This window comes from Triturus cristatus, chromosome 9, assembly GCF_964204655.1.
Source record: "Triturus cristatus chromosome 9, aTriCri1.1, whole genome shotgun sequence".
Taxonomy (NCBI): domain Eukaryota; kingdom Metazoa; phylum Chordata; class Amphibia; order Caudata; family Salamandridae; genus Triturus; species Triturus cristatus.
In genome coordinates, this window is record NC_140592.1 from 953,500,872 (window position 1) to 953,522,563 (window position 21,692).

Below are 21,692 nucleotides of genomic sequence, written 5' to 3' on the forward strand. Positions count from 1 at the left end.
GGACTTCTGAGGCGACGGGTGGTGGCTGGACCGCGTGTGCGCTGACTGGATGGGGCCTCGCCCCCCCCCCCCCCCTCCCTGTCTGGGCGGCCGGGCACGATCGACCCCTATATCTGACTTGGACGCTGCAGTCCCTAATGCGCTTACAGAGACACTGGGCGGCCTGGTGCGAGGACGGCCTCATCATCAGTTTCTCCTTTCGCTGGCGGCACACAGCTCCCGTGCCGTTGAGAGCACATTCAGACTCCGCATCGGCTTGGCCGTTCCCACGCGGCTGTGGACTGACCCGGCTCGGCCCCCCCTCCCGGGGCCTGTGCTAACTGGCGAACCGCTCTCCGCACTGCTGTCTGGTGCTGTGCATCACCGCGTGTGGGGTCTTTGCGGCGCGGCTGGTTGGGGGCTCCACTGTGGACTTCTGGACTGCTTGGCCCCTGCTGTCTGCTGTGTAGTTTGTGCGGAGATTATTTTTCTGGCCTGACCATGGGTCGCAGTGACGCTCGGCAGTCCAGACTGCCCTTCGAATCCAAAAAAAACCCAACGACCTCCACAAGGCCTGGGGAGGGTCCCCCCGCCGCCAGACCGCCAAGTGATGAATGGACATCCCTGCTCTTGGACATGCAACAAAGCCTGTCCACAATAGACGCCAAGATCGATACCATCAATACCAGACTGGATAACGTGGTTGCTAAGCTGGAGCAGCAGGAGGCTCGAATCAAGGAAACTGAAGACAGGATCTCGACGCTGGAGGACGGCGCCACTTCTTCTGCCAGGCAAGTGACCCAGATGGACAGGCTCCTCAAAATCATTGCGGATAAGAACGAGGACCTAGAAGCGAGGTCCCGTCTCAACAACGTCCGTATCCTTGGCATGGCGGAGTCCACCAACACTGGCAAAATGGAGGTCTTCATCGAGAACCTGGTGGCCGAGCTATTTGGAAGGGACTCCTTTTCCTCACACCTCATTGTGGAGAGGGCGCACAGATCTCTGGCTGCTCGCCCTCCCCCTGGAGCCCAGCCGCGACCCATCATCGCGCGGTTCCTTAACTATAGGGACCGAGACACTGTCCTGCGGCGGGCACGTGAGATGGGTACAGTGGGATACTGCAACACGACATTGTCCTTCTTCCCCGACTTCACTGCTACTGTGCAGGAGGCCCGACGGAAATTCGCAGGGGTTAAGAAGAAACTACAAGCCCAAGAGATTGCATACTCCATGCTCTACCCTGCGAAACTGAAAATTTCACACCAAGGTAAACAAATTTTCTGTCAACATCCGCAACAAGCTGAAGACTTCCTCAAGCAACACAAAAGAGACCTGCCAGGCACTGGCGCTGGCCCGCGACGCTCCGGATCGGCCTCACCTATGTTGCAGCAGGACTGAAAACGGCGGGGTGGCACCCTGATCTCACGCTGACGCTACTGCCGCGCTTGCCCGGTCCGGGCACGGCGCACTCCCCCCGGTGAGGTACTCTTATTTTATTGTTTATGCTTGAACTGGTCAATGTTACACTGTGTGCTCGGTCGCCCACCTCCGTCCCGCACTGGGAGTACAGGAATGTTCCTGGATTCTTGTGGGTGAAAGTAGGGAGGTGGTAGGCAGGTCGGGCGCCCCTAGATGCTGTCCCCCCGATGGGCGAGCCCCACTACTCCCCCCCCCCCCCCCCCCCCCCTTAGCAGGGTAGGGGTGATTGTTTCCTTCTTTTTGTTAGTAGGGTTGGCAGGGAAATGGGATGGGGTGGGGATGGGCAGTCTTGTGTCCCCGGCCAGTTGGGGTTGCCGGTGTGGGTGGGTATAGGTCCCAACTGACCTCTGTGCTCATTGCCTCGCTAGGTGCAGGCGCATGGGTCAGGGAGGAAGGGGTAGTTTTTTGGGGGGGGGGGGGTTCCGAGTTCTGATAATGAATGCCATATGACCCTGCATGCCATGTATACGTGCTACATATTTCTTTATCTGGGAGAATGGGTGACGTAGCAGACGCACGACCAACCTTGCAATTTCAATTGGTCTCCTGGAATGTTCGTGGGTTGAATAATCCACGTAAGAAGCGGCAGGTCCTGGGCTACCTGGCGCGGCACGGAGTGTCTATTGCTATGCTCCAGGAGACGTATTTGATGCCCGGTGGGGACCCCGCTTTCCCTTCATGCTGGGCAGCCTGTAAAGTGTTCTCCTCTTATTCAAACTATGCCAGAGGGGTGACCATACTGGTGAGGCGGGAGATGGGATTTGTCCCTGCAGGGACTGATGTGGACTCTGGTGGCAGATACTGCATGATCTGGGGGAAACTACGCTCACATACAATACTGTTTGCTTGCTATTACGGCCCCAACAATGATGACCCGTCAGCGCTTCTTACACTGTGGGGCAAAATACACACCCTGGGTATCTCGCATGTCATACTGGGAGGAGACTTCAACACTGCGCTTCAGCCCGGGATGGACAGGTCACACCCACAGGCGTCGCACTACACACACACCCAACGTGCGCTGTTAAGCATTGTAGAAGAACATCACCTGGTAGATGCATGGAGGCACTCCCACCCCACACTCCGGCAGGGCACTCACCACTCAGCGATACACTCCACTTGGGCACGCATCGACTATGTGTTTCTGTCAACGGGCCTCTCCCCATGGTTGGTGGGGGCGCTTCACCTAGCCCGCACGTTCTCAGACCACTCACCAGTTTTGCTCTCATTGCGCATACCCCTTGATATGTCCCCATACTTGAGCTGGCGACTCAACCCTGCGCACCTCACGGATGCAGTATTTAAGGCTGAATTGGAGCAAGACATTACGGACTTTTTTGAGCGCAACATTGATTCAGTATCTAGTTTCGCGACTGTGTGGGAAGCATTCAAAGTTACCCTGAGAGGATGGTGCATAGCTAAGGGGGGGGGGGGGGGCGAGGGGGGGGGGGGGCGAGTCCTCAGGGCCTTGCGTGGAGAGGTGGGAAGGAGGGAGGACGAACTACGGCAGTTAGAGCGCGAGATGGCAGGAAATGCGCGGAGTAACGACGTCGCGGCGCGGCTTAGGGAAAAACTGAATGAATATACCGAGGCTGCAGCTAGGGAGTGCAAATTCCTGGGGAAGCCTTTTGTTGCGCGTGTATATGGCGAGGGGGACAGACCTGGTAGGGCATTGGCCTCCACGATCCAGCCCCCCAGGTACCGAAACTATGTGACCTCCTTGCTGGACGAGGGCGGCGTCCCGCAGCGGGACCCCGGGGCCCAGCTCCGAGTCCTCACGGCCCACTACACCAAACTGTACACCTCCCACAGAACTATACCGATTACACTGGACAAATACCTTGACGACACTGCAATAGCCTGGTTGGGCCCCTCCCAGCAGAAGTTTCTCCATCACGAACTTGAAACTGACGAAATAAAAGACGCAATAATGTCCATGAAGTCGGGCAAATCGCCGGGATCGGACGGCTTACCGATTGACTTTTATAAAGCCTTTATTCATATACTAGCTCCGATACTGAAGCAAGTGTACTACTCCGCTCTAGAATCAGGTATCTTGCCAGTTACAATGCGTGAGGCTCTCATTACATCCCTGCTGAAACCGGGTAAGCCCCCAGAACATTGCGACTCGTACAGGCCCCTCTCCTTGTTAAATACGGACGTTAAAATATTGGCCAAAGTACTAGCCACACGTCTTAACCTTCTGATGGAGCGCCTCGTGCTTCCCGATCAGGCAGGGTTTGATCCGAATCGCGCGACCTCTCATAATCTGCACACTCTGCAGGCGGTGATACAAGATATCGATCCTGGAAGTGAGGCAGCCGCGGTATTCCTCGATGCCACCAAGGCGTTTGACTCCCTGGAATGGGATTACCTCCTGGCTCTAGTGGAGCGGATGGGCATTCCCTTCAACTTCCTGGACTGGATACGGCTGCTGTATCGCCAGCCGCAGGCTACGGTCCTGCTCAATGGTGTCCGGTCTACTCCTTTTGTGATACACAGAGGCACCCGGCAGGGCTGCCCTCTTTCCCCAGTTCTCTTCGCGATTGCCATGGAACCCTTGGCGGCAAAACTCAGGCAGCATCATAACCACCGATCTCTCATTTACCCAGAGCGCCAACTACTTATTGCATTATATATAGGAGGAGGAGGTTACATACCTGGGCGTTAGAGTGACTAGAAACCGAGAAGCCCTTATCAGAGCAAATTACGGGACTGGTATTGACAAACTTACGGACAAAATCACTCAGTGGATCCATCTCCCACTGTCCATGGCAGGCCGTATATACCTCATTAAGATGGTGATCCTTCCCAAGTTGCTATATCTTTTTACTAATATACCATACAGTCCGGGGGCATATTTCTTCGGGGCCCTCAACTCCCAGTTGTCTCGGCTTGTCTGGGGCGGTAAACAGGCCAGAATCGGGCTACGTACACTTATGTTGCCCTATCACCAGGGAGGGTTTGATGTCCCTAATTTTCGGCGCTACTACGACTGCGCTCAGGGCCACTTCGCGGTCTACTGGCTCCATCCCCCTCCCTTCATGGCGCACCTGGCGGTGGAGGATGGGTTCATGAGGCCTGAGAAACCTTCCGGATATCTGTACGCAGCTGTCCGTATGGGAGACCGGGACCCCACCACGGTTGACTGCACATTCCGGGCCTGGAAACGCATGGCGGCCCATATGGAAGTTGAATTTCTATATTCTCCTCGTATGACCCTGGCACATGTCCGCAGATTGAGCGTCACTCGCGAGGAGATTGGACGTAAGCTGCCCACGCGGCTAGCGATACACACGTGGGGTGACCTATATCATCAGGGGAGCTTTCGCACTGCTGCACACTTCTTTGGCGAGAGTACCCCTTCGGCAATGGACACGTTTCTTTACACTCGGCTCCGGCAGAATGTCAAGGCGATTACGCCCAACTTCCCGGATGAGCCGTACACCTGGGCGCCTTTGCATGCCCTGCTCCAGAAGGTCGCCCCGACACATGTGGTCTCCATGCTATACAGGCATGTGCAGGCTGCTCCATCCCCCCCCCCTCACTTAGGGCACGGACGGACTGGAGTGGTGACCTGGGAGCTCCGTTGTCGGACGATCAGTGGGAGGAAAGCTGTTCGCATACCTGCGAAGTGTCGGGTAATGCCCGCCTCCGACTAGTGCATTTTAAATTTTTGCATCGCCTCTACTTCACCCCCTCCAAACTGCACCGAATCGGACTCCGGGATGACGACCGCTGTCTGAGGTGCAGGAGTGCGGGTGCGGACTTCATGCACCTGGCATGGACGTGCCTGGCCGTGACCATGTATTGGGCGGAAGTTTTCGAGGCCCTTTCTGAAATGATCGGGGTCAGTATGGCACCTTGTCCGAAGATTGCCCTGCTGGGCCATTCCAACCCCGCGGTGAAGTCGCATCGGAAGTTTCTTGCTCTGGGACTCCTGTTGGCTAAGCGTCAAGTAGCGTGCCGGTGGGGGCGAGGGCGAGCGCCCAAATTTAAGAGCTGGCTTGATACGATGTCGACCTGGCAGGAACAATTGCACAATTATGCTGACCTCTTGCCTCACAAGTCACGCCCCAGGGACCTTTGGGGGCCCCTCACGGCCGATCTCCTCCGGGCTCGCCACCAGGACGAGCCAGTAGGGGACGTAAACAGAGATACAGAAGGGGTCTGCGCGTCCGGCCGGTCCAGCCCCGTGCCTGCCCCAGCGGCAGCCGCGACTGACTGATCCCTCCTCGCTTCCCTTGCCCTTTTCCTCCCCGCGCGTGGCCTTCAGTGCGCTCCCGGGATGTCCAGGTCTGTTACATGCCTTCGGATGACACCACACGCCTCAGTGGGGGGCGGGGGTAGGGATGGGTTGCCACTCCCCCCCCCCCCCCCCCCCCCCCCCCCGGGCCTTGGGTGGAGGAGCCCTTACTGTTTGAGAGCACACGCTACATGGCATTACAGGAAGCACCACCAGGGCGCTTCCCTGGTTGGGTCATAACAATACCCTCCTAGGTCATTGGCTCGGTCAACATAGTGCAGGGCGACACTAAACCGGATGTTAGCTGCACTCTACGGTGCGTTTCAATGTGTTACCGCTCTGCACCGCGAGGTCCTTCACGCCTATGGTGGTTATATCCTAGGAGGGAACACTTATTATTGTGTTTTATCTTGTTGGTTGGTTATATACGACAAAAAGAAACCTCAATGATTCTCTGTTTGAATATATACTGTTGATTGACTGCCCGCTGATGTGTACTTCAACAGCTTTTGTCACATTACTCTGAAGCCGGCCCTTCTGGGTTGTAGGCGGTGTGATATGTTCATTGGTGGATACTTGCCTGCTACTGCTTCTTTGATTATGACACTGTATTTTGACGCTGCCGGCCTGGTCACACAGGATGTAGGCGAACAGCTGTGTACTATTTGCTGGTGACTAATAAAGGTTTTAAAAAAAAAAAACTTAACATATGCAGGTTTCTTTGCCATTGTTAGAAATGGGGGTCTCTAGTTGGCAATGGTTTGCACCTTTGTCCATGTAGGGACCCTTCCTTCTACTCAGGATTAGGGAGTTACACTCCTAAAATAACCCCTGCTCCCCCCCCACCCCCCACTTGGTAGCTTGGCACAAGCAGTCAGGCTTATCTGAGAGGCAGTGTGTAAAGTATTTGCACATAACCAACAGTGATACAGTGAAAACACTACAAAAGGACACCACACCAGTTTAGAAAAATATACAATTTTTTTATGTATCCAAAACAGGACCAAAACGATAAGAATCCAACATGCAGTACTTAAAAGTATATACTTTGCACGATATCAAGGGCTACCGCGATGCTGAAAACAACAGAGTCTAACAGTTCCAGCCGACCTTGTAGGTATGGGCCAGCGAAAGCGTGGACAGACTCGTGAATAGTACCTTTCTCATTGCGGCTGGCACGTTGGTGGAGTCGCTCGTGGTAACAGTCGCGGTTATGTTGCAGAATGGAAGCGGTGCAGGGTGTGGTTCAAGCGACAGACCCGGTTAGCGGGAGCTGGTGTCAGTCGGCCCAGACGACTGTGTGGAATGAGGTGGTTCGTTGTGAAACTTACGAAGGGTGTCCCCAGCCACGATGCGGTCACGGGTGTTGAAGTCAGGAGAAGCGACGTCGTCGGTGAGACCAGGATGACCAAGTGAAGGAAGGCGGTGAAGAGTGCGGTACCCACAGGTCACGGTGCAAGCAGCGGCTCGGTCGCATCAGTCGTCGTCGGTGAAACCAGGGTTGCGGTGCGAGATGCAGACGATGCCCTCTGTGGTGCCATCAGGTCACAGAGCCAGCGACTGAGTCGGTTGCATCTCCCTTCTCTGTGGCAACTGAAACAGCAGTTCCTGAAGCGGTACCCAGAGGTTGGTGAAGTCTTTGCAGTATAGCCACACAAAGTGAGGGACCAAAGAATGAGCCTTCCCTAGCTCTCCTGACTCAGACTAAATTTCACAAAAAGAGAAGGAACAAAAAAAGTGCTGTATAAAACAGACTACTAAAGAACTAATAATATCCACATAAAAAGATGTATTGTATTTGAATTGGTGTACATCGTAGGGGAGAAGAAAGACAGACAGGAGTGAAATGCTAATACACATCAGAATCTTCGAGACAAGCCAACAGGCTTGCTGAAGACTGCCCTCACCCACTATGTAGTGGCATGCTTCATCATTGGGCTGCTACAGACACCCTGGTGCAGACCAACACTCAGGGTGGAGAGCAGATTTTTTTAGAAAGAAAAGAAGAAAAAGGAGACAGTACTCCAAATGAGGGATCCCAAATGCAGAAAGAAAAGTAATAAAACTGCCTAAGTGAATACCAATATGCTAATGTATTCGTGGTTCTACTTGACAGGGTTAAAAATATGTGTTGGGTGTGTAGGAGGAGTTACATCTCCAACACCCCATCTGCCCTACTGACATGTTTCAGCAAATCATTTTGGTCCCTTAGGTCTCTTGTCTTCTTCAGGGTCCTCACCCCTTTAGGCTTTTAAGAATCTCCTAGATTAAACTTTTACCAGTAAGTAAAAAATGTTTTGCCTTGCTTGGTTCTTTGTAAGTACCCACACTCGTCTTCCTTACCCGAGTTGCATTACTTATTCTCCAAACTCGGGGCCAAAGTGGGAACACTGCCCTGTAGTCAAATATTCATCACGGGTCAACGTCTCCAACCCATGTCACTTTGTGCCCTCCGACGAAGTCTTTGCAGTCCCTAAGACTTCAGAACAGGAGGCAAGCTCTACTTCAAGCCCTTGGAGATACTCAGCGCAAGTTAAGAAAGTTCAGTCCAGTCCTTTCACTGCCCAAGCCAGAAGCAGCAGCTGCAGGCCAACCCAACAAAGCAACAACATAGCAAAGGGGAAGTACTCGTCCTAGCAGCATTTCCAGCTACTCTTCTTGGTAGGTTCCTTGTTTCCAGCGAGTTCTAAAGTTCTGGAGTCTGGGCCCTAATATTTAAACTCAAAATCCCTTTGTTCTCTCTGGCAGAGAGTATCTGTGCTTAGTCCAAACCAGTTTGGTCCTCTCTGGCCCAGCTTCCCAACAGGAGGTAGAGACCGCATTGTCCAAGGCAGACAGGGCCTATTCAGGTGCAAGGGAAATCTTCTCCCCCCTCTAAATGCAGACCAGGCCTATTCAGGTGCTAGTGAAAACTCCTCCCACTACTCTGAATGCAATCCAGGACTATTCAGCCCAGCCCTGACTCATTCAAGAAAGGTAGGGACACATCAAACCACCCTTCCCTCCCTGGTGGCTGTCTGAGAGAATGCACATTCACAGCCTCTCTCACTCCAAAGCCAGACAGTCAATCCACAAACCAGCAGAGGCACACAGGATGGCTAAGCAAGAAAACTCCCACCCTCTGAAAGTGGTATTTTCAAACCCACAATATAAAAACTATCTTTACTAAAAGATGCTTTTTTATATTCTGAGTTCAGGCATACTAAACTCCATCTTTCTATCTTGTCCCAATGGGAAGTTATATTCATAAGATTTTATAAGAAAAACTCCCATTCTTTCCTATGAGACAGATAGCCTTTCCATAGTGAAAAACGAAATGCACTGTAATTCACTACCAGGACATGCCACACACACAAGTACAGTCTTACCTTTAACATACACAGCACCCTGCCCACATGGTTACCTTGGGCCTACCTTAGGAGTGACTTATGTGTAAGAAAAGGGATGATTAGGGCCTGGCAAGTGGGTGTACTTACCAGGTTGACATGGCAGTTACAAACTGCATGCAGACCCTGCAGTGGCAGGTTTGAGATACCTTTTCATGGCTATTCATATGGGTGGCACAATCAGTGCCTCAGGCCCACTAGTAGAATGTGATTTACAGGCCCTGGCACACTCAGTGCACTTTACTAGGGACTTACCAGTAAATCAAAAATGCCAATCATGGAAACCCCAATCCGTAACACAATATACACAGAGAGCATATTCACTTTAGCACTGATCAGCAGTTGTAAAGTGCCCAGAGTCCTAAAACCAACAAAAACAGGTCAGGATAAAATAGGAGGAAGAAGCAAAAAGTTTGGGGGTAACCCTGCAAAAAGGGCCATTTCCAACAGTCATGGATTATTTAAGGAGGCCCAGCTCCAAAGGCACCTGGACCGATGAAGCAGAGTTCGGTGGTCAGAAAATACGTTTGTAGATTCTTATCATCAGAGCGTCTACCAGCTTTGCGTCAGTTCCCAGTCAAAATCTCACTTCTTTAAGGTAGAGTTTGGAGTAATTTTGCCTGCATATCCTCCATGAGTTAAGCCCATGCTGGTTCCCCACAGCCTTGTAGCTAGGCTCAAAAAAGCTTCCTGAGGGGCGACAGCCTTGTTTTAAATTGCAACCTTTTGTTTCTTGAGGTGCAAATACTAATGCCCAATTATACATTCATATTAACCTAAAATTGCTTATCACATAATATTAAATATTTTGGGGCTGTTTTCTTTCAACAAATGTATTTGTTCGAAAGTTGAGCTTGCCAGTCCGATGCTGGAGACTGGGTTTCGGGCACCTTAAAAAATGTTCAATTGACTAGTCTAATTAAATATATCCATTGAGTATAGCCAAGTGTTCCAAAAGGAGTTAGAGATGACCAGTGCATTCTGTCAAAGGCCTTTTCTGCATCCCGAAGGTTTAGGTTTGAAACTCTTTATTGGCTTTCAACCTAACACATGCACTCGCCTACATCCAAGGGTGGGAGAGGCATCAGCAATTTCCCTATTTCAGTATCTTGTGTGAACGCCTAACCTTTCTGCTGGTTTCTCTCAAGCAGTAAGGCTGGACCAAACTATGAATAATACAACAGAACATTGCCAGTACTGATAAATATTCACCATCTCATTCAAAACAATCACACGTGGCACTCATAGTGATTGAAAAAATGAATAAATATTTTATTTTTTATTTTTAAATATTCGGTATCGTTTATCAAAAAACTAGTTCATGTGATTATTTTCATGAACAATATACATATTTTTCTTTTTCGGACCACAAAACAATACAACAGTGAAACACCAATTTTACATATACGACAAAGATATTACAGTGCATTTACTGATTCAAAAACCTTTTATGGATACGGATATGGCCAGTGAAACGGCAAAAGGAGATGTGGCCTACTGTGCAGGTCTGCTGACATTGGATCTGGTGAGTGAGGTATGAGCTTTGGGTTTTGGACCAACATCCTGTGATCTTGGGCAAATCACCTAATTGCCCGTGCTTAAAAAAAAAAGAAGAATCTGGTGCTCTTGTATTATAATCTGGTGCTCATGTTAAGTTGTCTGATGCCTTGGATCAAGTTTGTCCTACATAAAAATGCACAAAAAAAGATGTTTATGAGGTGATGAGGGCTCACCAAATCCTGATTGGCAGAAGACTCCATCTCCTGCTGCCCTGTGGCTCAAGGAGTCCATTAGATTCCATTTGACCCAATGCACATGTCCTGTAAGAATATCCAGTGATTCATGGAACCACAGGTGTGGCAGGCTACTCCTGTCACCCCAGCATTTGTAAGCATAATAATAAGCCCAAATAATATCTCCCCTGACAAAATGGAAATCCTGGGATAATATTACCAAGACTGTCCTCATTTGTGGTGCTGGCAATGGAATCGCCTGACATTCCTTGCCAACAGAATGTAGTCCGTGCTTTGATACATAAATTGGGCTCACTGCCAGACAGTCACATGTAAGATTATGCTCACTGTGTGCCCCTAAGCTAGAGCTGTCACTCATACCTCCACATGCCATTGAGCCAATTCCACCTGTCCACATACAGATGTGATTTGTCATCCCCTTTTTCGTCATAATGGGCAACAGGAGGGGAAGGAGGTCAATGTGTTGGCCACGGCCTTGATTGAGCCCCACTTATTGTTGTCACTGCTTCACAACTGTGCCTCTTGAGAAGCTTAGGGTGGCTTCAGGCCGCCAAGCTCTGTTCCATGTGATGCATATTCTCCTGAGGAGAACATTTTCAGTCTTGTCCTGTTGCTTCCCCAGCTAAATCTGATATTTCTGCACAGTTATTATGGGTCTTCAGCTTTGTTCAGTGGACACTTGTGCGAGTCAATACGCATTCGGGATCAGATGGTTCAGACAGCACACTAATGTTCAGGTGGAGGGGTGGTGAACAGAAATGTCCAAGCTCTGACAAAAAGACTTGGATGCCAGGGGAACTTAAGTGTGGTTCCCCCTTTTGTGTGCTTGCAAATTCCGCACTAGTCCCTTATGGGCAGTCATGCCTCCTGGAAATATATGCCAGTGGTATCTTATGCAGGGTCAACAAATGGGTAAAAGGAATCCACTATGTCCAGTCTTCTCATGTTCTCAGCCTTTCCAGATCTCAACTAGCTGTCTCACACTCTCCATAGTTCCATGAGCAGGCAAGAGTCCTGGCAATTGTTGGATTGCATTGGCCTGATGCCCCGGCCACACTTCAGCTGCTGTATTTAAGAAGAACATTGCATGCATTTTGGGCTTGGGTGAATTTGAGCTACTTGTTTCATCCGTTAATACATTTTCCTGTGAGGGGTGGAGTGATTACCAAAATAACAGGGTTTCATCAGGGATTCCCTTAGTGGCACCACACATGCGCTCACTATCAGAAAGTATATCGCAGAGATCCAGATTCCTTCTCTTTCTGTTGTCTGAATGTAGGAAATTTAATTCTTGGGACCCCAGCCCTGCTGGGCAGTCTGGTGGTAATATTTTGCAGAGGAACAGGGCCATCAGGATTTGTGGGATTTCCCCTGCAGTGTCATGCATTCACTGTTGTGTGTGACCATCTCAGGCGAATCTTCAGGGCGCATGCCCTCCGCAAGGTGGTATTCCCACCAGGTGGCCCTGCAGTGGCTCTGTGCCATGCAGAGCTCTAGTGACGTATTTATCTTATGTAGAGAATAATGGAAAAGTTTTTTTATTAGGTAAGCCAGAAACCGTGGGGATATTAGTTTGGCATCCAGAACAGTCTGAGAGAATGGCAAAGAATATGAATAGAATGGTACGACCAAATGTTTGTGTTTAGTGATAGGTTGTCCTGGAGTCAATTTGTGTTATTCATTCCATACCAGTGATACTGGAAGAAAGGTTGTGTTGAGCAAGGAGCACGAAATGGTGAAATGGGGCCATCCACATGGCTGTGCTTTGACTGCCATGCAGATACCCGAGCCACCTGCCATTTTCCTGGCATGGTCCACTCATGCATTTAATTAAAGGAAGTTACTGTCGTAGGGGATGATGATATTTAGGCTTCTGCTCGTCAGACAAAAGCAGGTATTGCTGTCAAAGTTATCCTTTAGTTTAGCTTGGTCTTGTAGATACAGCTTCACTTTTGAGATACATTTTCTAAGCTGATATTACACCTTTCCCGATATGCAACCAATATGCATTTTTCCTGAAAGATTCATGATTTGTATTCTTCTCATGAGTATGGATTAAGAAGGGTGTACCAGTGAAGGCCAGTTATTCACTGTAGAGACTCTTTTACTGATAGTCCACAATCCACTCCTTATCCAGGTCAATCCACCCTTCATCTAGTTCTTTATGTCTTGATGTTGAAGGAGAGTAAAACACTGACCTGAGAACATGTGGGTACAGAAAGGGGCATGCATTCTGCGGGAGTCGTGTCCGATCTCTAAAATGTAACCCTTGCTATGCTTGTGCTGTTTAGCCGCCTTTCAAGTTGCATATTAGTTTTGATGACATCAGGTGGTTGTTTTCTTATCTGTTATTCAAATAAATACGCACAGCAGCCACCTTGCCAATCGCAGTGTTAGAAAAAACACCGTACCAATACACCAATGATACAAAACTGTATCTGAAAGTCCCCTCAGTCAGTGAAATGACTCACCCTAATGAATCTCTTGCCCTTGTGCAAACATGAATTTGGGATTCCCTTTTAATGATCAATCAGGCAAATTCCTCCTCCTTGGTAGCATTAACCGGCTATCCTAGATTCAGTATAGGAACCCTAAAGCTTCACACTGCCACTGTTCAGTTGTGGTATTTCTGTTGGCTTAACCATCGCCAGCCACTTCTACAAGGTGCATGTCTCCAAGAAGACTTGAACAGTGCATTATCATTTATCACTATTCCTGAAAATATACCTTTACCTACCAGACACAGATTTCAAAATTATATTTGAGGCCCTGATCTTCTCCACTCCATAGAACAGTGGCTGTGCTGTGCTTGCAGCTCTTTCTAACTCCATTATGGCCCAACAGAAATGTATCCTAGATGCTGCTGCCTGCCTCCTCGAAGGACTATGGGAAATTGAAGGCATGACTTCCATGCTGTGGGACCTACACTTGCAACCCCTGGAAGCCCATTTCATTATCTACTCTACTTGGAGAAGTTGTGCAGAAAAGAAACAAGCATTAACAAAGCCAATAGGTCTCTCCTTTTTTACCTATTGGCTTTGTCAACGGACTTTAGCCACCCTGTGGAGCATCCTCGATGCTGTGTAGCATGATTAAACTAAAACAAAACAAAAAACCTTTTGCAAGGTTATCCATGTCATTTTGTAGGCGCACTCTATGAATGTACTTAATTTCAAAATGAACGGGCCTCATTTTTGTTTTTAGTAGCTGATATGAGTTTGTTCTGTAACTATAAACAAAGGGCCAGATGTACGACCCTTGTAAATTGCACCTCGCAATTTGCGCTCGATTGCGAGTCGCAAATTGTGAGACGCAAGTTACAATGTGTCAGAGACACTGATTGCGATTCCGAATGGGGTAGCAAAATGCGAGGCTCATGAATGTTAATGAGCCACTTGCAATTTGCGACCCCATTGGGAATGGCTGGCCCTCCCAGGGATAGCGGCCTGCTGGGCTCAGCAGACCATCATGTCTGGGACTGCTTTTAAATAAAGCAGTTTTTTTTTTTATAAATACAGCCGGTTTTCCTTAAAGGAAAACGGGATGCATATGGAAAAAAAAATGAAACGTTTTCCTTTCATTTTTTAAGGGCAGGCAGTGGTCCCTGGGACCACCCACTGCATGCACCTAAAAAATATTTTCTCCTGCATTTGCAAAGGAGAAGGGGTCCCGTGGGGACCCCTTCCCTTTTGCGAGTGCATTACCACACTCTTGAAGAGGGTGGTAATTTGCGAGTGTTTTGCGACCCTTCCAAATAGCGACTCGCAATTCCTTAATAGCCAGTCGCATATAAATTGCAACTCGCTATTTAGGAATTGTACATGGCCCTGTGACATTTTGCATGTGCAAACGGGTCGCAAACCCATTTGCACATGCAAAATAGGGTCATACAACTGGCCCAGAATGTGCAAAAGCGTGTTTTTCTAAAACTCTTTTTATTTGTTTTCTCATAACATACATAACAATCTTTGGCATTGCTTACAGTGAGGATCATTCCACAAGTACCTGTAGCTTCATTCAACACTTGGTACAGCATTACATCAATATATGCATATCTTACTTCATTCCTCCAAATCAGTGCTCTATCAAGAACCTCAACATGACCCACCCCTTTCCCAGTCATTCCCCCAATTTCCTCAGTCACTAAGTTCTGAGTCTGAGTTCTCCTTAGGGGGTTCGCAGATACCCCCTCGGTACCTGTTCCATCCCCCCCATATCTGAGTCCATTTTTTGGGGCATCCTCTGTGTACATATACTGCCTTTTCAGCAATCATGACGGTATCCATGTCTCTACACCACTGGGGGAGGGTGGGGGGCTGTCTAGATCCCCATCTCTGTGCTATATTTTGCCATCCTCATGCCTATTGTGACCCATGTTTGCATCGCACGGTTAAGATCCGTGGGTTCCCATATGTCAAGGAGACATCTCCTGGGCTCTGGGAGAGTCGTGCTTTTTGTTACCTGAGAAAGTGTACGCATTACCGCCCTCCAGTATTGGACAACTATGGGACACATCCATAGGGTGTGAAAAAGATTCCCCTCCTGTCCGCACTGTCGAAGACATAGTGGTGAGTCTGTCCGCTTGAGTTTGTATAGGAGAGTTCGGGTATAATACGTGAGATGCAGTATTTTCAGCTGTATCAGTTTGAGTTTTGATGGTATCGCTACCTCCCTGGGGGACGTAAGGCCCTCCTGCCACTCCGCTTCGTCGAGGTCTCCTATTTCTGTCTCCCACTTTGATTTAAGGACTATTAGGGGGTCCGGCTGATTATTTATGAATTTCCGATATGTCTGAGAAATGGCTCTTTTGTTGAGATGGTCTGTAAGGAGTCTATCCTCCAATGGTGAGGACTCCGCCAGTCGTGTGCCCGGTGCGATCACTGCCATAAGCGCATGCCTGATTTGACAAAAGCGTGTTTTTGTTATTTTTAATAAAGTGGACTGCATGTGGAAGCAACAGGGGGTTGGAAGCAACCAAGGGGCATGGGGATGCTGAAACAACACCGGGAAAGGGAGGGGGCAGGGGGCACAGAAGCAATAATGGGAAAGCAACACTGGAGACTGTGGGAGGGTGCATGCAACAAGGAGAAGTCCCTGGAGAGGGGTGGGGAGGAATACGCAAGGGAGACTGTGTAAAGAAACATGCTCTCTTTGTGAGTGCTTACACTAAAAAAGTAGTCCTCCAACATAAAGCACAGACATCAGACAAACTGCACACACAGTAAAGAGGCAATGCTGCATGGGAGGGACACATATAAGGTTGAGAAGCTGGAACATGAAAAAGAAGCAGTTAAATGAGTGACATTGAAAGCCTACCAATGTTCAGCAATGGGCTGGATCAAAGCCAGTCTATGCTCATTGTAAACGATATTATGCATGCGCTGTCTAGTAACCATGACCTACTAAAGAAACCATGAAATCAGCCTACTGCATTCAGTCTTGAAATCAAACCTACCATACCCAGAGGCTTGCACCATATTTAACAAACCTGTTCCTTCAGCACTCTGGAAACAAATAGAAAGACACCTAGTCTACTCCATCTGTAATCCAACACCGTATATGTGATCCAGAATCATTATCTTTTATCTGTAAAATTATCTGTTGCTTCCTCGCTAGGTTAACTCTTCATAAGGATCAGTCCACATCTCGCTAAGTGAAATTCCCGCAGGTAGAAGGGCAGAACTTTAAAGTGCGTGCAAGCTGATTTTTATGCATCTGCAAAAGCAATTTTTATGTAAATATGCGCCAAAGAAGCTTGACTGAAATAATCTTGTCTCCTGAGAGGTTATATACTTCAGGTCTACATGATACAAGAAATACTTTTACACACCTCAATGTAAATGTGCAAACCCCACCTTTTTATGTCTTGCCTCCTGACAATGCCAAACCAAAGGGAATGATGGACGGAGTGTTGAACATTGCAAGCACTCACCCCCAGTCAACTGATCTGGGTTTAATCCATCATCATTCTTTAGCTCACTCCGCCACCACAATTCAGACATGGCCATATGCAAATCAGTCTGACCCTGTGCCTCATGGGAACAGTCCAGCCCGAACTGCCAAGCCATGTCTTCCCTGGAACGGAAACACGCATCCTGGGACCGGTTTCTGGCTAATCAGCCAGGCTAGCTTGAATCCAGTGCCAAAGTGAGCAAGGGACCCACGTCTGGGCATACCCTGCCAACTTAGGGCGAACAAAGAAAAACCAAAGGGGATGATGGACGGAGTGTTTGCTTTACAGACAATGCCAGCTGTTTGTTGAAAATGCTATGGTGTACGATAATACGTAGAATGGGTGTTTGGTTAGTCAATTGATCATGATTGTTTGGCTTACCTATCCATTTAATTTGTTTGCTTCTTATTTGATGACTTTCCTGTCACTTCTTGTGTTTTTTGTCCCCTAAAGCGTGCCTGTTTCCAATGTTTCTGATTGGATATATTGTGTTCTTTCACAGTTTACATTAGGGCAACTACTTTTCATTTATCTTCCATCACTCCATGGGATTGCATATGTTGTCTTGCTGCCTTCCCCCCCCACCCTGTTCCAAGGAGACCCCTACTTATTTTTACCAACCTGTGCTCTCTGTTGCTCCACCCTGCAAGTTTGTCTTTTGCTCCACCGCCCCTCCCTGGTGACCTTACAACCCACTGCTTGGTGAGGTTGAGTTGTTTCACCTACTCTCCCCTCTCCATTACTCCCCTACTCTCCACATCCCAGGCTTTTTATTTTTTTACTTGTATATTTTTTTTCTTTTATAAGAGGAACCAGAAGGTGCAATTTCCTACTGGTCTGCTCCCTTTTGTGGACTTCATACTTTATTTACTGTGCAAAGATGGGTGTCCACCATCTTGGAATGGTAAATGAAAAGTAAAAATAAAATGTCTCCTGCAACGTGATGATGAATACATGCCTCCACGAATAGGTATGCATGTCCTCGTATATGTCATTACTCTGGGCCAGCCGTTTAGACTTTTTAAGAAATGTTCCTAATGCTGTTCAGCATCAGCAACAAGCAAAGGCCTTTTAAAGGGGAACCCGTTGCTTTGCCAACGCTTTTATTTACTTTTTGTAGGAAATGAGGTTACTGGTTGAGGGGGTTGAAGCCCTACTCAAGCAGAAACCAAACCTCTGGTCAGTGTGAACCACAAGCAAACCCCAAATTAACCTGTGCTCAACCCGATGGTAACTTGACTCAAAAGCAGTCAGGCTTAACTAAGAGGTAATGTGTAACGTATTTATGCAGCACTTAAACGGTAATACAACACAAAAAAATCCCACAGCAAGTTAGAACAATAGAGTAATTTTTAATAAATTATTTGTACCAAAACACAAAAATCCTATTGTTGGAACCAGAGATATGAAATTTTAAAGGTTTTGTAGAAGTGAAGCTCAAAGAAGTGAAAAGTCCAACCACGGTTATCTTGTCATGGTTGACTAGTGGCAAGTCACAAGCTCAGGTTGATGGCGATGGAGCACGGGCTGGATACAGGACTGAGTTCAGTTTGCCTTGTGGCCTATGCATTGAGATGCAAACTCCTTACGTTGACCTGCACTGGCCGGTGTAGAGGAACAGTCGATGAGAAGCTGCGGTGTGAGGTCACGAGATGAGTTGTGCAGAGGTGGAGCCGATGACAGTCACAAAAGAGCTGCAATGCGAGGTCCTGAATCTTTGAGGCTTGTGGAGACTTGCATTGTGATGCATTAGTGCTGGGGAGAAAATGTGTCACGCTGGACCGACGTCAAAGAAACCGCTGGAACTTGTGAGGACTTGAGCTGAGATGCATTAGTGTTGACGATGAGCTGCATCACGCTGGGTTGGAGTTGATGGCGGGCTGCATCGCATTGCACAGAGTTGCGTCAATGGCGATGAAGCCTGTTCTATCCCTGTCACTTGAAAATGGGCCAGCCAACTGACACTTGGCGTCCTGGTTCCACACAGGTAGGCTGGGTGCGGCAGGGCAACTTAAGCAGCAGAAGAGTCCTGGTGCAGCAACATCAGGCCCTGGGGAAAAAGCAGTCCTTGGTCGGCAAGCAGGTCATCAGGGCTGACTTCACAGCTGCGCAGCCTCTGAATCCTCCTGTCCAGAAGTGATCTGAAGAGTTGGATCTGAGGGTTCACTGCTTCTACCTTGTGCCCACTTTGAAGTGGGAGAAAAGTCTATAGTCCTCCCATTAGAGAGGTGTCTGCAATTACCTTCATTCTTCCCTGCCCTGGCCATAGCTTGTTTGGGGCCACAAAAGACTAATGTGAAACCCTTTGTCCTGTGCAAGTGTGGTAGGTGACAGATTCTCCCCTTCATTCTGACACACCTATTAGCCCATTTGTGTACTGTCTGGAGAGTAATGCACAAAGACCAAATTCGAGCTGTGTCTAGTCATGTGACCCACGATACAGGCACGAAATGGTTGAGACAAAAAAATGCCAACTTTCTAAACTGGCATTTTCAGAATTGTGACTTAAAATCCAAATTTACTGGTAAAGGGGGTTTTAATTACAATTCCTTAGAGACCAAATTCTGTTTCCCTACTTACTCTCAATTGAAAGTTATCACTTAATAAAAGTAATAAGGTAGCCAAATGTTATCCTATGAGAGAGGTAGGCCTTGCAATAGTGAAAAAGCAAATTGGAGAATTTATCACTCCCAGGATATGTAAAACTTAAAAATACATGTCCAAAGTTTTAAAATAAATTGCACCCTGCCCTATGGGCTGTTTAGGGCCTACCCTGGGGATGACTTATATGTATTAAAAGGAAAGGTTTATTTTGCCACGTCTAACTGGCAGTTTAAAATGGCACACACGGGCTGCAATGTCTGGTCTGATACATGTTTAAAAGGGTTACTTAAGTGCGTGGCACAATCCGTGCTGTAGGCCCACTAATAACATTTAAATTACAGGCCCTTGGGGACATGTAGTGCCACTTAACTAGGGACTTACAAGTAAAGTTAATGTGCCAATTGTGTGCACGCCAATTCCATCATGTTTAAAGGAGAGAGCACAAGCACTTTAGCTCTGGTTAGTAGTGGTAAAGTGCACAGAGTCCTAAAAGCTAACATAACTGGTTCAGACAACAGGAGGGTGAAGGCAAAAGGTTTGGGGATGACCCTGGAGAGAGAACCAAATCCAAGACTTATGATGTTGGGTGTATTCAGAAAGTGCAGTGGGAAGGAATGGTTTGCAAGAAAGAAGTGACAGCAGCAATAACTTTTTTTTTTTTTTTTTTTTAGAACCTAGTTTTTAATTATCAGAATCTGACAGTGGTGATAAAAATCAATTGTTTGTCTTGTGCTTGATCACAGCCATGAAGGTATATGTCTAAACTAGCGTCATCTGTTTTCTGAAACCAGAAGAAATGTAGTTAATAGAAGCCATGTAAGTAACACATTCATTTTCTTCCCCAGCTGAGTTTGGCGACTTTGATCAGTATGAATCGCAGGATTTCCTGCAACGGTTTGCCCTGTTTCCTGTGGTAAGGATTTTCATTACTTTCGTTCAAATTAAATCTTTTCTTTGTTTAGCTTGTCCTCCATGCATGCCTGAAAATCTCACATTGTCTCAAAGAGCTAGTGGCACTGAAATGAAAAGAAGAGGTGGTAAATATGAGCAGGATGGCCTCTCCGAGTGTCTCTTTTCCTCCTCAAATGGCTTATCTAAGCCACAACCACTTGGAGTACTGAAGATTTCTGTGTAGACTATCTGCCTTTCAGAAAAGGCAGCTAAAACTGATATGGCTACCTAAATTCAACTGTATCTACTCTGTACAGAAAAGTAAAACTCCTAGAATACTTTGTGTGCATTTTATCTCAAACACTACATGGCTGCCCTGTAGAATGGCATACTTTTTAAATGATCAAACTCTACAGATGTACTTTATATATTGGTCCACATAGAGCTACGGTGTTGAAGAGCTCCAAATTGATTTCTCATATGAAATTATCTATCCTCTTTAGGGATGGATACAGGATGAAAATGTTCTGGAAGAAGCTACTCAAAAGGTGGCCCTGCTCCATCAAAAGTTCAGGTTAGTATAAAAAGCCAAAAAGCTGAAAGTCTGCCGGATACTTACATGATATTATGAGTATTTAGAAGCTGAAAGAGGATTTCAACATAGATAACCTGTTGAATGTTGGTGCAATAAATCAGAGTCTTTTTCCTCCAGAAAGATGTAATGTATATTTGGAAAAGGCGCACGATCACTCACGAGGGTATCCTGAAGCTGAGCAGGTGTGTGTGTGCCTAGCCCTACCTAGGGTAGGTTGGTTAATTGAAAAGCCAGGTATTTGGCTTCTTGTGGAATTGAAGAAGAGAAGAGGAAGGCTCTGATGTGGAATGGGAGGTCGTTCCATGCTTTTGGAGGATGTAAGAGAATGCCAGTTCTCCTGACCTTGTTTTGTGTATGTGTGGGATGTGTGCAAGTAGGAGTCCTGCAGATCAGAGTTGTCTGGATGGTTGGTGGAAGGAGATCCGACTGTACAGGTAGGTGGTGCCTGAGTTGTGTAGTGCCTTAAATGTATGTGTGAGGAGTTGAATTGAGCATGCGTGTATCGGGAGCCAGTGTAGTTCCTTGAGGTGTGGTGTGATGTGAGGTCTGTGTGGGAACTTGAGGATGAGTCTGGCTGGCGAGTTCTGCATGGTTTATAGTTTTCTACTCAGTTATTTAGTGATCCCCCCCCCCATTGAGGGTGTTCCCATAGCCCAACTTGCTAGTAACTAGGTACGAGTGACACTTTTTCTAATGTTGCTTGGGTGCCATTTGAAGAACTTCCTTGGCATTTCCACGGTGCAGAAGCAGGATGCAGTGTCAGTGTTGACCTATGCGTTCATATGTATTGTGCGGTCAATTA

The 21,692-nt window shown here is 47.7% G+C and overlaps 1 protein-coding gene across 2 annotated transcripts in view; it reads left to right on the forward strand.

The window, feature by feature from the left end:
• PTPN21 (protein tyrosine phosphatase non-receptor type 21) overlaps positions 1–21,692 on the forward strand; it is a 438,348-nt gene that overhangs the window by 162,579 nt on the left and 254,077 nt on the right. For both annotated transcript variants that reach the window (XM_085626579.1, XM_085626580.1), the window contains exons 5-6: positions 20,250–20,317; positions 20,799–20,869. In XM_085626579.1, the coding sequence (XP_085482705.1) occupies positions 20,250–20,317; positions 20,799–20,869 (139 nt within the window). The remainder of the gene's footprint in view (positions 1–20,249; positions 20,318–20,798; positions 20,870–21,692) is intronic.